The sequence below is a fragment of the Talaromyces rugulosus genome, chromosome II (assembly GCF_013368755.1).
Source record: "Talaromyces rugulosus chromosome II, complete sequence".
NCBI classification, from domain to species: Eukaryota; Fungi; Ascomycota; class Eurotiomycetes; order Eurotiales; family Trichocomaceae; genus Talaromyces; species Talaromyces rugulosus.
In genome coordinates this window covers 5,758,479-5,774,545 of record NC_049562.1, presented here as the reverse complement: position 1 = coordinate 5,774,545, position 16,067 = coordinate 5,758,479, and the positions used below count along the sequence as shown (strand labels likewise).

Sequence of the window (16,067 nt, the reverse complement as noted above, 5' to 3'; positions counted from 1 at the left end):
TCTTGACTCACCTTTTATCGTGAAATGCATCTCCGGCAGTAACCACGACTTCATAGCTATACAAATCCGACCCGCCCAAACCCACATTCGGCATTATCGCATGTCGCCACACTTCGTTTCCGGATACGAGTCGACAAAATTATTAAGGATTGTTCGATTATTCGATTATTAAGGACGCCTGGGACCACATGACTCTCCCGGCAAAGCCACCGAGCCACAGTAATGATTAATGACCCGGCCAGACACGGCGATTCTCTTTTGGCGTGGCCGGGTCATTAATCATTACTGTGGCTCGGTGGCAATGGTAATTAATATACATGGTGCTGTAGTGCAACGTGCGGCGTCGTCGCGTCGAGGCTTTCTGCCAGCCTTGTTCTTGATACTCGTCATACAAACACTAGTGTTTCAATGGGAATATGCTGTGCCACCGGAATGCTGTACAGTTGTAGGCAGTGACTAGGCATCAGCGAAAAGAAAAAGAAAAAGAAAAACAAAATTTTGATTGAGACTGAGACGGTACATATGTTGTTACTCGCAGCATTTACATATGCAAAGGGATCCACTGGCAAGAACAGCGGTGTATATCCAACATACATGCGCATCCACCATACAGTTACAGGCAAAAAAAAAAAAAATAAAAATAAAAATTCTGCCTGAGAGACCCCGCCTGAGAATCATGCATACTAAGAACGGCTCACAGCAAATGCACACTCGCATTCCTCTTTTCAGCGACCTGCTTTTCGCAACACGCGGTCATCATGCACAGATACCGCCCGGTCCAAACTTACCTTGTTAGTTGGAGGATTTGCGTACATAATTACTTGTAAAAAGAGAGGGTTCGTGCGTTGTTATCGATTCTGGGCAGCCAATCATCTAGTCAATTTTGCTGTATTTTCTTTTCTTTTTCTTTTACTTATAGTTTTTTTAGCATGTTTCTTTTTTGGGGGGCTTGCAGTTAGCGTAGTACGCATGCAGATGGCTGCAGTTAATATCGAGGGGGTTAATGGAGACGAGCTGGAGCAGGGTGTTATACATGGGTTCATCATCAATTGACATGGCTTATTGCCCCAAAGTGTCCAGGTGTCTTTTGATATCACATCGATACTGGGTTTTCCTGTTCCACCACACTACAGCTAGACATCAATTGATAAGTCAATAAATTCAGAGACAACTATCTCTGCCATGGCTATACATTGGTGCATCCTCGACGCACAATAAGAATGTAACCGGGGTAACCTGCAAGTCCCGTCTGCATAACCAAGTATGTAACTCCAAACTCCCACGCTCAAAAGACCAGTCTAACTCAAAGATTCACCAACAAAGGAGGGTATAATGATAAATATGTCAAAAGGTACCAGAAGGATGCAAAAAAAGAAGAAGAAAAGGTTAACGGTATCAGGTGGTTGGCGTCTCGTATGCGCGATCGATAGACGAAATCATCTTGCGACGCCGGTCGGCCCTGCACATCGAGCCCCAGTAGCTCACCAGAACTGTGGACGCTAGCTCCTGCTCCTCCAACACCATGTGCAGCTGTCGCCGTGCCAGGGCCGATGGCTGAACCGGGATGTTTTGCACATGCATGCAGTATGCTCGTTTGTCAGGCCGCATCGTAACTGCGCACGAGGGCTTGATTGAAGGCTTTTGCAGGTCGGCGCCGGTGCGGAATTCGACGCATTGTATGATTAGGTGCTTGATCTGGAGACTCAGACACTTGGCGCGATGCTCAATGGCGGGCCAGAACAGGTCTCCCCATAGAGGGTCGTCGCATACTGCCTTTTCCATTGTCTCCAACCAAAAGACAAAGTTGGGCAGGTTCATCGTCTGGACCTCGCATAGTTCTGCTTCGGGCAAGAGATCGCACAGCAAACATGCGACAGTCACGAGGCGAATGGTAGGCTCTGACGAGAGCACATGCGAGACGATACAGGCCGGGCAGCCTTCAGCCAGGCAAAAGTCTTGCTCCTCGGTCAGAATACAGTGCAGCCAGGTAAAGGCGTCACGGGCTTCGCCGCGAAAGGCACGCTCTGGCTCGACGCCCTTGCGTCGACCCAGCACCCGCGTTGCCGTCTGGGTGGCTCGGTCGTGGACTTCGAATAGGGGCAGAAGAAGCGCATATATGATGTCGCGGTGGAAGCGAAAGGTGGCAAGTGCCTGCTCGCTGCACTCGTCGGTGTGAAAGGGGCAGAAGCTGCAATCCAGTCAGAAACCATCTCGCCTAGTACACATAGTGAAGCAATCCTACCTGCACAGGTCGGTCGCGTTGTCCTTTCGCTTCATGCGTTTCCGCACGTTCTGAAACGTCTCGTTGTGTTTGAGCTGGGCCGCCGCTTCGGCGGTGACTTCAAAAGGGGAGGCCGTATCCGTAGACATGGAGAGGATCAATAGCGGTGAGAGTAGTAGTAGAAGAAGAATAGATTTCAGAGGTCAATAATATCGGGTAAGATGGTCGCAGAGTGAGAGCATGTAGGAATTGTCGTTGAGTGTGAGGTTGTGGTTGTCGTCGTGTGGAAGGTCCGGGGAGGCAAGCGATGACGTCGAAACGCAGTAACGCGGCGGTCAATTGTTCCGCTGCCCACGATCGAGCAATGTCGCTAACGATACGAAGGAAAGTGACGGCGACTATGGTGATGTTGGTGGTCAAGATGAGAAGACAATGGCGATAATCGGCGCAGAGGCATATCGCGACTCACAGCTAGGCGACAACATACGGATTGCCCTGTGTTCTATAGAACTTCCGAGTGACGCGGCCAGGCCGAGCCAGGACAGCGACAGCGACGGTTTATATCGATAACCCCTAGTTCTACGACGCCGATCATGGCACCAGAAGCGGTGGAAATAGCGCACAAGAGGAACGGGGCGAGATCAGCAGTGATCAACCGCAAACGGCCCCCTCCGACGTGGAGATGAAGACAATTCCTGGCGAGCTCGACCAATGCGTATTCGGTGCCTCACTGCTCATGAAACGCAGCTGTTACTCTGACTGCGAGCAGATAGCAATCATGACGGGGTACTCAGTGCACATATTTACAGCAAAATAAGCGCGCGCGCTGCTGGTGTAAATTGGAACCAGGGGGGGTTGCAAATTAGCGACAAAAAATAGTCGGCCACTAGGCCTGGTCTAGAACTGCTGGGCTTGGGCTATCAGCAAGACAAGAAGGCTCGATCTATGCTACTGTAATCTCCTAGTCATACTACATGGAGCAGCGCAATTACCGAACCCAGGAGAGCGTTTAGTGCCGATCCACACCGCGGGTTATTTTTGATTCGATGCAACGGTGACAACTGACAATTGATTCAGGAATTGACTAATTGAACCTGATGACATCGATGGCGATAACGTTAATCAGATTCGCCTTGCTACGTATTATTCGTTGCGACCTAACAAGTCACGTCATTGCTTGACATCGTGACTGGCACAGATCGACAAAGCATAATTACATACATACTACACATAATAATACCACATAATACTACGCATACAATCTATCGTGCTTCGTCCAGCACCTGGAAAGCCTTGACCAGCTGCGCCGAAAACTCCTCCGGCTCAACCTCATATCCCCCATGGTGGCCAGCAACCAGGAACCTGGGGCACGCAAGGATTTCCGACTGCCGGATCGTCGTGCGCGCATAGAATGCGTCGGCGCTCTTGACCCCGGCCGCGACGCCAATGGACACCTTGTTGTCCGTGATCTTCTTCAGGTCCGGGCAGTAGATGGTAAACTGGAGGAACTCGTTTTCCCAGAAATTCTGCATGTCTTCCTCGGAAGGACGCTGCAGCTGCATGTCCGAGGGGTCCCCGAAGCCCTTCAGTTCGGTGCTAAAGGCTAGAAAAGCAGCAGTGGTGCCGGACGCCCTGTAGACGTCTAGAAGTTCAAACGCTCTGTTGAGATGGTACGTCGCATCGTCCAGGAGGGCAGTCGTAGGCGCTTCATGCACAACCACGCGGTCGAGAAACTCGGGGTAGCTGGCAGCAAACTGGAACGCGATGATTCCGCCTCCGCTGTTGCCAAACACGCACGTTTTCTCGCGGCCCAGGGCTTTGCATATGGCGATGATGTCGCGCGCCTGCTGCGCCGGGTTGAGCAGCTTCTTCTGCCCGGTCACCCGGCTGTCGTTGGTCTGCCGCCGGTCATACGTGCACACGGTGAACTTCTGGTCGAGGTGCTCAAACAACGGGTTATACTGACGCCCGATGCCGCCGCCGCCAGCGACGAAGACGAGCAACGGCCCGGAGCCCTGGTACCAGTAGTGCAAGTCACAGCCCTCAGTGAGAACGGACGCATACGTCGGGTTAAAGGGCATTTTCAAAGAGGGTATTCAGATGTGTTGGTGATTCTGTAGACAACTCGCATCATTGCTGTAGTGTTTCGTTATCCGGCAGCTTTATAGACGCGCTGCGCTCACTCTCGTCCCACGTCCCGCCGCGATACGTCCCGCATGGACGCCAGCGGGTCAGCGTCATTCGTGCTAAAAAAGAATGATGGATTGCGACATAGACCCGTGTAGCCGGACGCCGTATAGTACTGACTCTACTGAGATGCAGAGAATGGTCGATCATGTCGTACCTGTCAGGTCAGGTCAGGTCAGGCAGGCACGTTTGCGGCTAAGACCGCGACGCGTCACGTGACTGCTCCACACGACTCCAGATCGATATCACATATGCACGAATATTGTTGTTATTATTCTTCTTCTGATACTTGAACTACCTTTTCCTCGCTCCCCTGCAGCCAACAACCAGGCCCCCAGCCAGTTGGCAAGGTGAAACAAGAATGCGCCGGCGGCCCCCCCCCCCCCCCAGCCAATCGGCGCCCGCGGGCAAATTGCAGAGCGCGAGTGCGCCTGTCTCAGGTCTCACGTTGTTCTTCTACATGTCTTCACTTCTCACTCTTCACTCTCTAACTCTCGCTTCTCTCGCGCCGTCGTCCTGTCGCTCGCTCGATTCGCTCTCGTTTGACTCCCGGTCGCCTGTTTACTGGTTTTACAGCCGTCCACCACTGACACCGACTGTCTATTTCACTGTTTCATTCTGACTCGGCATGTTCGCTCGCTTTCCCTCCCTCGCCTGGGCAGGCTTGCTCGCTCTGGGCTTGCAGGCCACCCAGGTCGCCGCTATTTCCAAGATCTCTGCTGTGGGTTCCAAATTCTTCACTGCCGACGGCGACCAATTCTTCGTCAAGGGTATGACTGAACGTGCTTCCTTTCTCCGTCTACACTGACTGATCAATCTTCCAGGCGTCGCCTACCAGCTGACTGACAACGACCCTCTGGTCGACACTGCCCAATGCAAACTCGACGCGGCCCTGATGAAGGAACTGGGCGCCAACACCATCCGAGTATACCATGTCGATCCCACTGAAGACCATGACGGCTGCATGTCCGCCTTTGAATCCGCTGGAATCTACTTGTTTGTTGATCTGGAGACTTTCGACTCGTCGATTAGCCAGGTACGTTACAATAAATTCCAAGCCCCTCGTGCAAACACTGTTGCTTATCTTTCTCGCAGAGTAACCCTTACTGGAACTCGACCCAGCTCAAGGCCTACGAAGCCGTCTTGGACACTTTCCACGACTACGATAATTTGGCTGGTGTCTTGATTGGCAACGAAGTCCTGACCATGACCAACGGATCCTGGGCTGCTCCCTACGTCAAGGCCGCCGCGCGCGACGTCAAGGCCTACCGCGACTCCAAGGGCTATCGCAAGATCCCAGTTGGTTATGCGGCTGCCGACATCGCCAGTCTGCGTCCGATGTTGCAAGACTACCTCGCGTGCTCGGCCAACTCCTCCGAAAACATCGACTTTTACTCGCTCAATGCCTATGAATGGTGCGGCGACAACACGTACTCCGGCTCTGGCTATTCGATGCTGCAAAAGAACGCCACCGGATACTCTGTGCCCATCTTCTTCTCCGAGACAGGCTGCAATTCTGCCCCACCGCGCACCTTCCAGGACCAGAACGCCATCTTCGGCCCTGAGATGTCTGACACATGGTCCGGAGCCATCATCTACGAATGGATCGAGGAAGCCAACAAATACGGCCTGATCAGCTATGGGCCCAGCCTGGCCGCGACCGCAGCTGCCACTGCCACCGACATTGTCGGCGGATTCACACGCAGAGGCACCCCGACCCCCATCTCGCCGGACTTTTCCAACTTGAAGTCTGTCTGGAAGACCCTCACCCCGTCCGGAGTCAAGCTGTCCGAGTACACCGCTTCAGTCTCATCGATCACGCCTCTGGCCTGCCCTGCCTCGACGTCGGGCGGCTGGGAGGTTGACCCCAGCTCTCCGCTGCCCACTCTCGACCAGACCGCCACTGCTGCCGGCTCGGGCTCTACAGGCACCTCTGGCTCTGGTTCTGGTAACGGCAGTGGCAGCGGCACCGCCGGCTCCACGGGTGCTGCATCCACCTCCAGCGGCGCCGCTGCTCCAGGTGCCCGCGCCCCGATGGCCACCATCTTTGCGCAGGGAACCGCCAGCGCTGCGTTTGTTGCGTATAGCGCTCTCGTTGGATTTACCGGGTTCATGGCGTGGTGGTTGTAGTAGTAGTCGTAAATGGATCATTTTATTCAAATTTGTTATGTAAAATACTTTGTGCAGATAGAACGAACTAGCTTTACGAATACGAAGTTTGACCAGATATCTTTTTTTTTTTTTTTCATTCCTTTAATATGGGGTTGAATTACATTTTGAACCGTAGTTCTCCCGCAAGTTCCATCGATATTAGAATGTAGAAGAGAAGAAGATAACAAGATATATTAGAAGAGAAATACGGAGAACACGTAGCCCAGAAGAAAAAGAAAAAACCTCCCACCCAATTGCATCGTCACGTACGTACGGTTCCATAAATTAATACATAGTTATTACTTATAATACCAAGAATAAAAGCGGAAATAAAGAGATGGTGAAGGCGAGGTGAGGTCATCTACGCCTCATATCGCGGCAGACTCGGCAGACTCGCGTTGACGTCGTCGAAGAAATTAGGCTGTCTGGCAAGTTTCTTGTCAAGCAAATTGTGCAAGACCATCATGTCGGGATCGTAGGACTCTTCGGACGAAGGGGAGTTGTTTTCACTGCTGCTTGTGGTGTTGTAGTCAAGGGACGGGTATTTTATTTTGGTGTTTGGTGTTGGAAAGTCAAAGTCTAATAGTTTCAGGGCTGATTTTTCGTTTGTCCTTCGGGGGATGCTGATGGGTTGCTTTTGTTTTTCTTCGTGGTCATTAGTCTCGCTCTCAGTCAGTGTGTCGAGCGGTCGACCAGATGAGGTCGAGGGCGGAGTTTTCTTGGGCTTTAGAAGTGGGATCGCTATACAGTGCGTAGCCAGGATGCCCTCCAGCTGCTGGATCGTCCGCGCGAATTCGCCTTCTAGATATCCCGCCAGCGGCCGTCTCTCGGGACTCCGGGCCATCATCTCACGCACGACTTCGATTATCGGCTCCACTGCGCGGAAGGCAAGTCCCTTGCGCTTCTTGGCCTCGCGCTCTAGCAGGCTCAACCATGATGATACCTGACCCAGATTGGGTGCGAGGTGGAAAGAAGCATCAGCCACGCCGCCGCCGCGTCCGGGCGTCCGGTTTTTAGCTGCGCGGTGGCTGGCAAAAGACGACAGCTTACGCTCGCAAAGAAAAGTGAGGATGTCAACGATTATGGCGCCGAGAGAGAAGATGTCAGAGAACTGGATGTTGGATTGCTGCGACTGCCATGTCCGCACAATAGTCGAGTTGTGAGGTACAAAAGGGATGGTCGAGGCATCCTGCGGGGAAGAGAGTGGGCGGGTAGTCGAGTCAGACGAGTTGGACGAGGTGATGGACGGGGTGTAGAGGATAGGTTTGGTGCGGAAATATGAGCCTCGCCTGGCACCACCCCCAACGCTACGGCCAGACCCGAGCGATGAGGATGATGAGGACCCGTTTGAGGTCGACGAGTCGCCAGAGCCAACCCTGATTACCGTTCCTTTAGACTCGGTCGACACCGAGGGAAGGGAGGTTTCGGTCATCCAGCTAGACCGGATCTTGGACGACTGCCGCAGCTTCGAGGTCGAGGCTGACTTTCGGAGCGTACGGCCTCCAGAGTGGTGACTGGTCTTGGATGTGGTGACCTCCTGGATAGCGGTAGTGCGGATCCATCGCTCAGGAGCTGCGTATTGGTAGGCTTCGATGTCGTTCATCTTGGGCGGGTCTAGCAGCGTGTCCATGGCCTCGAAATGGCCGAGGAAAATTCGATAGTCGTGGTCGACGAGGACATTGGATGGCCGAATCGCCCCGTGGCCGTGTCCATGGCCATGAAGCCAAGCCAGACCACTGACGAGGCAATGCGGCCAATTCACCAAGATCTCGCGGCGCTCAGGCTTGGCAAGACGCTTGAATGGCTGAGGCGTATCCACCAGAAAATTGGACAATGTGCGGTCGTAGTCGCCCTTGAAGAGGACGTTGATGCTGTCATCGACAAAGTACGAACCGTAGATGGAAAAGAGATGCTCGTGGGCTAGTTTTCGCAGCGATCTAATCTCTTCCAGCACTTCGTCCTCTTCATAAAAGTGCGGCGCTGCATTGATCTCAACCTGCGTCCGTAGATAGACCCGGCACACAGCACCTGACAGCACGACCTTTTCCACCCCGTCTTTGTTATTGTTCGAGCTCACAAGATTGCCCTTGACGATTTCGACCGGGACGCCTTCATTCGCAGTATACTTGACATGGTCACCGTCGTTGATACCCCGAACGAGGAAGCGCCACTGGGCGAGGAAGAACTTGTTTCTGAGGGTCGACGAGTTGGAGCCCTCTCGGGCGAGATTCAGGTCCCCGACGCGGGCCTCGGCAAAGGGAAGATCCGAGTCGTCGACACAGTCATCAGCCAGGTCGAAAATACGGTGCGGAATGCCGATGTCATTCAGGATGAGAAAGAGTTTACCGGCCCTGGTCAGAATCCAGTCGAGGTAAGACTCGCTGGTGAGGCCCTCGCCCCAGGGCAAGAGGGCAAAGAGCCGGGTCTGGAATTCGGGCTGCAGGTGAGAGAGAACATATTGGCGACAAAGCGTGGCCTCTATCCTGTCGTCGGTCCACCACAAGGAGGAGACTTCCGACATGATGCTAGCATGGCGTGAGGGTCAGAACCGCGGAGAGATGGAGACTGCTGGTGCCGACGTGGTGGTACAGGGCGTAGTTATACAGGATGACGGGATGAGCAGGGCGGCTCCGCAGGATCCCTACACTGCGGTCACCAAATAGCTTCTTTTTTCTGTGGTGCCAATCGGATCAGACGCCCCTCCACTGGATCAAAGGGTAAGGCACACGACAGGGAAGATCGTTGGCTGAGCGAGTTGGTAGGTGGCTGTATAGGCTCAAGGTCTTATCAGAGCAGAGCAAGGGCGACAGGAACCTATCGAGAGGGTCCCAATAGCGGCAACGGCATGCATCCATCTGAAATTCATGTGTCTTGTCTAGTCTGTCACTTGGATAGCGTCAGGTGTCAACCCACGCCGCAGTGCCAATCACCGGGCGCGATAAGCCAAGCGCGACGATGACCTATTTTAGTCAGAGACCGACTGACGTCCGCGGTGGATGCTCGTTTCGCTGTCCGTCTGGTCGGAACGCGCCTCGGCCATCCGGTTGGGACGAAGATCACCGAAACATGCGGAAACACTGGTAGTACTACGTAGTAGTATTACATCGAGGCGACTAGCAGGTCGACTCGGACGTTGCGCTTGACTCATGGCTGCATCTCCTGAGTCCTTGCGCCGTGGCCGCCGATATCTATAGACAATAGTTCATTGAGCCCGGAAGATCGATTGGATGATTGTATCCAGAAAACAAGCGCCGGGGCCTTGCATGGGCTGAGCAATTATTGACGATAGTCTGGCGCGGCGATATGAACAAGAGCAGAGCGATCGTGTTGTTGACGTTTAGCTCTGATAAGAAGGAGCCCCACCCCCACTCCGCACAGCCAACCACGGCCGCCGGAGCAGCCCGACGCCAATCAGCGGGCCAGCTGTTATCTCCAGCGGCCCTGATTGGCTGATAAGCATCGTGAACAACGCGCTTTAGTCACAGATACTTGGCAGCCCTAACTAGGGCTGCCGCAGTCACCTGATAGCTCTTTTCCTTGTCAACTCTCTTGGGTTTTCCTGATGGTGAGAACATTGAAGAACATCGTCCAGCCGGCTTATGCGCCGCCAAACTCTGTCTGCAAAGAAGCTTTGGCCAACGCAATTTAAAGACGGAGCATTTGCCATCAATCCCCCAGACTCACCATCAGCACCTCCACGTGGTTTCCTTTTGATCGATCAGAGCTACGGAGTATCCAAAAGGTAGAAGGACCGCTTATCAGTCAGTGCGAGGATAGCGTTGTTCTAGCTCAACGCCACCTTATGTCTATTTTGCTCTCCTCCATGGTTCATGAGCCGGTATTTGCGCTCATGATGTCTAGATTCTATAAAAAGAAACAATCGAGTTTAACTCCTGCATCTACTCAGTTTCAATCAGTTCAGCGAAATTCAAAATAATGCAAAAGTTGACTTATCCTGAACGCCACCCAACCCTAAAAATTAGTATAATTTCCTTTCTGGGGTTAGCTTCGATTTACGTTTATGGGCCTAAAGTTTAAACGTTTCAAACACTAAAAGCTTAAGAATTTATTTTTTTGGCTCGCTCCCTTGGCGTTTACGCGCCACCACCATATGCTTGTGGATAATGGCACGTGATTTAGGGTACCCTAAATTCCAGATGTCAACCATCAACATAATTCATTGACAATTCAAGCAATTTCCTTCGGCTTCTCGCATCTAATTCTTGGAGGTGGTTGTTATGTCTCCATTCCCTTTGATTGATTACTTCCCTGAATACTTCAATGCGATAAACTCGGACAGGTAATACTGACCCACCCTGTCACTGCGTTGTTTGTCGGCTTCGCAATGGCAAACGGGGTCCCCATCAGTCATTCAATCGGTCAGTATTCAAAACAAAAATGTTAATCCAGTTTCAAACAAGTAATATCACATTGACGTGTGGTTACTTAGAGTTTATGGGCCTCTACAATATCCACCGCTCTCATCTTTCAAGATGAAACCGGACTCTGCCTCTATTCCCCGGCTGAAAATTACCGTGTACCTGCTTCACGAGGCTAGTCCGATGGTTTTGGGACCTTCTCCCCACGGCCATAATTTCGGCCGTTTGTTATTCAGCTGTTGGTCCAACGAAGCTTGGGTATTGCGATGAATACGGATCGGCCCTCGTTGCGCTTGGTGGCGGACAAACCGGCGTCATCCGAAACCAGAATAGAAGGCTCGGAGGAAATATTCGCACTTCAAATTACTCGTCATGTTTGACACCAGGGTGGCAAGCTTTGACTCATCTTCAATGGCTCAGTCCAGCCTTGCAAGGAACGGATTTGATCGGTCAATAGCCCAGCAAACAGACAACGTTTGAACACCAACATGATCTATCCACGGCAATGAACCTCTCACGGCTCTTTAACAGAGAAGGGAACAGTCGTAATAGATCTTCTGACAGGTTCTAGGCGATCTTCCATGCTCGGGGTGAGCAACATTGGTCGAAATCGTGATTTGGTAGGAGGGACATTCCTTGCAAACACTGAGCCTCTTCTACATGCCATGCCGGGAAGTCGCTTCTGAAACGTTCCAGGAGCTGAAACTAACTGTTCCAAATCTATTTCAGTAAGCCGTGCAAAATTGCGTCTAGCAGAGATCACAGGGAGCAGCTTCATGCTATGTATCCTGCTATTTATAAACTGCCAGCTGCAACATCCAGTGAGTCCTTTTCTTCTCCTCATCCAGATCATAGTCATCTGCTTCTTTACCTCCCTACCATACAACAGTCACCATGGTTGTACCTACTACTCTCATCTACCTCTTCATGTTGCTACTGAACATGACATACGCCGCCACAACCCATACGGCTATGCAAACACCATCCCCGTCAGAAGCCCCATTGCCTCGTCAGGTTGAGACGGTTGGCGCAACGGTAACCTCATGGATACCAATGTTATCCACATTTACCCCGGATTCAAATTGTCTGACGAAGGGATTCCATCAGAGTCAGGTTAGCACCAGTGTGATCCTGGTTGCCTATGGCCCTGTGGACACTTTTCTATATGACTCTACATCCATTGCGTGCGTTCCAACAGAAGTTAAGGCGTGGTACGGAAAACCCCCTCTGGTAATTAATCCAGCACATGATGGGCCACTTCCGACGGTCACCAGTCTGTCACCAATCGTGTGCCCAGTCAACTGGGACACGGTTGTGTCAACTATTACCCGGTCAACGAGTACGGTGGTAACCTGCTGCCCAAGGTCAATCATTTATACTCAAAAGCACTCGTTAATATGGGATTTTGCTGACTGTTCACCTGGCTAGGGGTTACACCGTCAACCCTCAACAAATCAGCCAAATTGGAGTTCTTTGCAGTTCCATGATACCGGCAGGGAACACCTTTGGGTTTTCCCCAGTATCTGGCCCTCAAGTCACTGCTACAACGCTTTCGACACCAATATCCGTCGCCGCGGTCGCGATCGTGGGTTGGGACACTAGCCCGGCGGCGTCGTCGACCACCCCGCCATTAGCGACGTTAGAAGCTAGGTCAATGGAAGTGATAATTGCACTAGTCGTGGGTATCATTGTGGCAGTTGGAATGTTGGGGTTTGGAGGTTTCTATCTTTGGCGGGCTTTTCAACGGCGGCGAAGGGCATCGCGCCTTGAACGTGAAATTGCTCGTGGCCATGCGGGAAACGGCGGAAACGGGGGACGGGATATTGGCCGGGAGTATGCCCCTCCTAATCAAGTCTACGAGCTGGAGGGGGTAACTAGACTCCCGGTTCATACATCCTTCCTCGCAGTTTAGGGGTAATTTATCTTTCATCTGCCTTGGTATACTCTAATCAAATATTTTCCTTGGTTGATCAGACAAAAAAACTTTCATCCTGCATGGAACCGTAGATGTGCCTACACTCCTAACAAAGGAGCTCATTAATCCCAACTTGGGATATCTTTCTTTGCCACGAATTTTTCTTTGTTTTCCAACTTTGGTAGTATTAAAGAAGCTTGCAAAACCGACGGCCCGTCTTTATTGCTATGATACCTATTCCAACTCCGCAACAAAGAGTTTTGATCAACGCATGTATGAGGACACATTTAGTATGCACCATCATACCTCGGTTTAACAGTCTATTCTGGTCGTATTTTCTCTATAAAAGGCTTGTGAATTTCTATCAATCAGAAAATACACAGCAACACCAGAGTCATATCATCACCAACTCAACGTTTACAATATCATACATTTTTCTTTCTTAGCCATCTTCAACATGAAATTTTCCAATGCGGTGTCGATTTCAATTCTCTTCGGACTTTCATCACCTCTGCCGTCTGACCCCTTCCATCCTCCTCCCATCACTAATTTTGACTACATAGGTAGCCTTCCAGCTGCCAATGTATCGGTGGAGGAAAATCTCTGGGCCGGGGCCATTATTGATAAAGAACCGTTTTACTGGGTGGGTGCCAAACTCAGAGTTCCTGCTGCAAAGGTCCCGTTAGGTGGCAATGCTAGCCTTGCAAACTGCTTTACTATGTGGACTGGGGTTGGCGGCGACTGTAACACGATGCTACAAGTAGGACTTACTGCATGTATTAAAGATGGGAAACCTATCTATCGTACATGGACTTCCGTAAACCCCGGTCCGGTATATAAACTTGTTGATATCAAGGAGGGTGACGAAATTACAATGGGGGCAATAACAGTAGGTGACTTCGTGTCTGTCGAAATCGACAATCTGACTACTGGCAAAAACGGAAGCTACCACCATTATGAAGGCGTGTTGTGTCGACATAAGGCGTTGTGGATGGTACAGCCTTACTCGGCTGTTGGGTGCGCCCTTGCAGACTTTAGCACAGTTGCATTCACGGATACGTTTGCAGAAGCTGCTGGGGACAACAAGATATACACTATATCAAATGCTACTTTGTTTGAAATTAAGGAGGATAATGAGCAAGTTACCAAAACCAGTAATACCGACACCGTCGTCGTTGTTGAATACACCGGATGAGTTGGGCTTTTAGGGGGAGTTGAGAGAATTGTTCGTATATGAATATTTTTGATGATGAATAGGCTTTATCCACGTAGTTAAAACAACATAGAGCAATGTCGAGAATATTTGTCCAAGCCCGGCCCTCAGTATCAGTTGTACTTCGACTTTCGACAGCACCATCAAATACCAGTAGCCGTCAATTGGCACCGCGTGCGCAGCCGAGAGCTGATCTCTACTACAACACACTGTAATTCCGACAAGCAGCAACTTGCCGGATGGTTCCATCGGTATACGTAGAATCCGGGGCAGAACCGGGCAGTACTTTTCGGGAGCCTTCATCCATGTACCATCTGAGAACCAGCATCATCTTTTCGTCATCGATAGCATACACTGCGTCTTCTAAGTCGCTAGAGTAATCGTCATAAATATCATCATCTATCTCAGGGGCTCCAGCGATAGCAGATAGCCTATGCAAGAACCAATGCATTTCCAGGATATTGAAATCGGGCAGCGGGCGGTTTTCTGGATCGTTGGTTTCTATCATCATTTCATTACCAGAGCAAATGAATGGGCGTGTCTGGAGATGAGATAGGTGAACGCTGTTTGATTCTGTGTCTGTATCAATATACAGTGAGGGACGTTGCTAGATGGGGAGTTGGTTCTGCTTAGTGTGTCTTAATTAGAAGAACTGGAAGACCAACTTCTTCTTATCTATTGAAAGGAAGTATGGTTTCAAAGTAAAAAGTGCTTTGCGATAATAAATATACGCACTTCTAGATAAATATAGTATATTTGAACAGACGTCTCGATAGGCACCACTACCAGGAAATACCGCCTGCTCCCATTTTACTATGCGCTCTTTAGAGCAGAAGATGCGTAGTAGATTCCAAAAACTACTCTTGGACTCGCATGGGCCCATGCCAGTCATGTCATGGCGATTGGATAGATATTGGCAATGTCGCTGTATCTATCCTTTGATAGAATGCATCTCTCTTTATCTCTCAACTAGCACTAATAGTTTTCAGTAAGTAAATACAATCTAAAAGACCGGCTAAGGGACTATATTATCTTTCTCTGAGAGACACTGGGTGTGACAGGGTTATCGCGAGCTGTTAGCGTAGTCCCTGGGTGATTTGGATGTGATGCGGGTGTGGTCGTTCCTGAACTCAGAGCTGATCTTGAAGTATGAGTTTTGGATAGCCCTATATATACGTATAGAGAATAAATAGAAAAAAGGATAAGGGAAACGTACATGTTCAAATGATTAGTATGATTGAAGGATTAGATAATATGTTGTATACTAAAGAGCATTAATTGTCGTTTTGATAGCACCATTGAACCAGTTTCTCCAAATGATCCATATCAACGAACCACAAAAATACATGGAGTTGACCAGTGCTGCTAGATCTTATTAATCCGGCAATTTCATCTATGAGCTCCTGTCTGCTTAGATTATTGAATTTATATTCAGGATCATAGACGGGTCTTGTGGACTGTTGGGAGAGGTAAAGGCCTATAGGCTCGCTATCTGCAGGCATGATAAGACTGGTAACGTTAGGGTAGATCGTATAGTGATAGTCGTCTTGCGAGTGAGATGGTGTATTAAAGAAAAATGAGAGTTGTGCAGGGTAGAAATGATAGAAGAGTACATGTAAGTGGCACCGCGTTACTTGGCAGGCTAGTAGGTAGAAAAGGTAGAGATAAAGGGTAGCGAGGTTGATGCAGATGTGGGAGGCTCCAATTTAGGTGGATGCCTGAGGCTGAAATTTATTGTCGCACATGCATGATGAGTCGATGTCTATTTTTATGGATTATTCAATGCTAAGTGGCATCTCTTGAAATTGTAATTTGAATTCTCGTAGAAAAGAGTCAAAGAAATAAAATAACTTTGGGGAATCATTATATACAACGCTAGTAATTCAGAACTGACAACCCCCTGGTCATGCACAACAGATAGCCAGAACGCCAAATGAGCAATCAAATATAAGATGATATCAATATATGAGAAGCCCTATTTTCGGAAAACATTTAGAAGTA

General features: G+C 50.2%; 6 protein-coding genes across 6 annotated transcripts; 3 read left to right on the top strand and 3 right to left on the bottom strand.

Annotated features, from left to right (window-relative positions):
• Positions 1-1,395: 1,395 nt before the first annotated feature.
• On the bottom strand, positions 1,396-2,370 carry TRUGW13939_04480 (uncharacterized protein; the record flags this gene model as incomplete). The annotated part of the gene is made up of 2 exons (XM_035487653.1): positions 1,396-2,188; positions 2,243-2,370. 2 exons carry the CDS (start codon positions 2,368-2,370, stop codon positions 1,396-1,398), a joined length of 921 nt encoding a protein of 306 aa, XP_035343546.1.
• Positions 2,371-3,483: 1,113 nt separating this feature from the next.
• TRUGW13939_04479 (uncharacterized protein) lies at positions 3,484-4,302 on the bottom strand (the record flags this gene model as incomplete). Its single annotated transcript, XM_035487652.1, has 1 exon — positions 3,484-4,302. The coding sequence occupies one exon, from the start codon at positions 4,300-4,302 to the stop codon at positions 3,484-3,486; it is 819 nt and encodes a 272-aa protein (XP_035343545.1).
• A 734-nt stretch (positions 4,303-5,036) lies between these two features.
• TRUGW13939_04478 (uncharacterized protein) lies at positions 5,037-6,538 on the top strand (the record flags this gene model as incomplete). Its single annotated transcript, XM_035487651.1, has 3 exons — positions 5,037-5,178; positions 5,233-5,444; positions 5,504-6,538. The coding sequence occupies 3 exons, from the start codon at positions 5,037-5,039 to the stop codon at positions 6,536-6,538; spliced, it is 1,389 nt and encodes a 462-aa protein (XP_035343544.1).
• A 382-nt stretch (positions 6,539-6,920) lies between these two features.
• TRUGW13939_04477 (uncharacterized protein) lies at positions 6,921-9,080 on the bottom strand (the record flags this gene model as incomplete). Its single annotated transcript, XM_035487650.1, has 1 exon — positions 6,921-9,080. The coding sequence occupies one exon, from the start codon at positions 9,078-9,080 to the stop codon at positions 6,921-6,923; it is 2,160 nt and encodes a 719-aa protein (XP_035343543.1).
• Positions 9,081-11,832: 2,752 nt separating this feature from the next.
• TRUGW13939_04476 (uncharacterized protein) lies at positions 11,833-12,850 on the top strand (the record flags this gene model as incomplete). The annotated part of the gene is made up of 2 exons (XM_035487649.1): positions 11,833-12,122; positions 12,367-12,850. 2 exons carry the CDS (start codon positions 11,833-11,835, stop codon positions 12,848-12,850), a joined length of 774 nt encoding a protein of 257 aa, XP_035343542.1.
• Positions 12,851-13,310: 460 nt separating this feature from the next.
• Positions 13,311-14,048, top strand: TRUGW13939_04475 (uncharacterized protein; the record flags this gene model as incomplete). Its single annotated transcript, XM_035487648.1, has 1 exon — positions 13,311-14,048. One exon carries the CDS (start codon positions 13,311-13,313, stop codon positions 14,046-14,048), a length of 738 nt encoding a protein of 245 aa, XP_035343541.1.
• Positions 14,049-16,067: the final 2,019 nt, after the last annotated feature.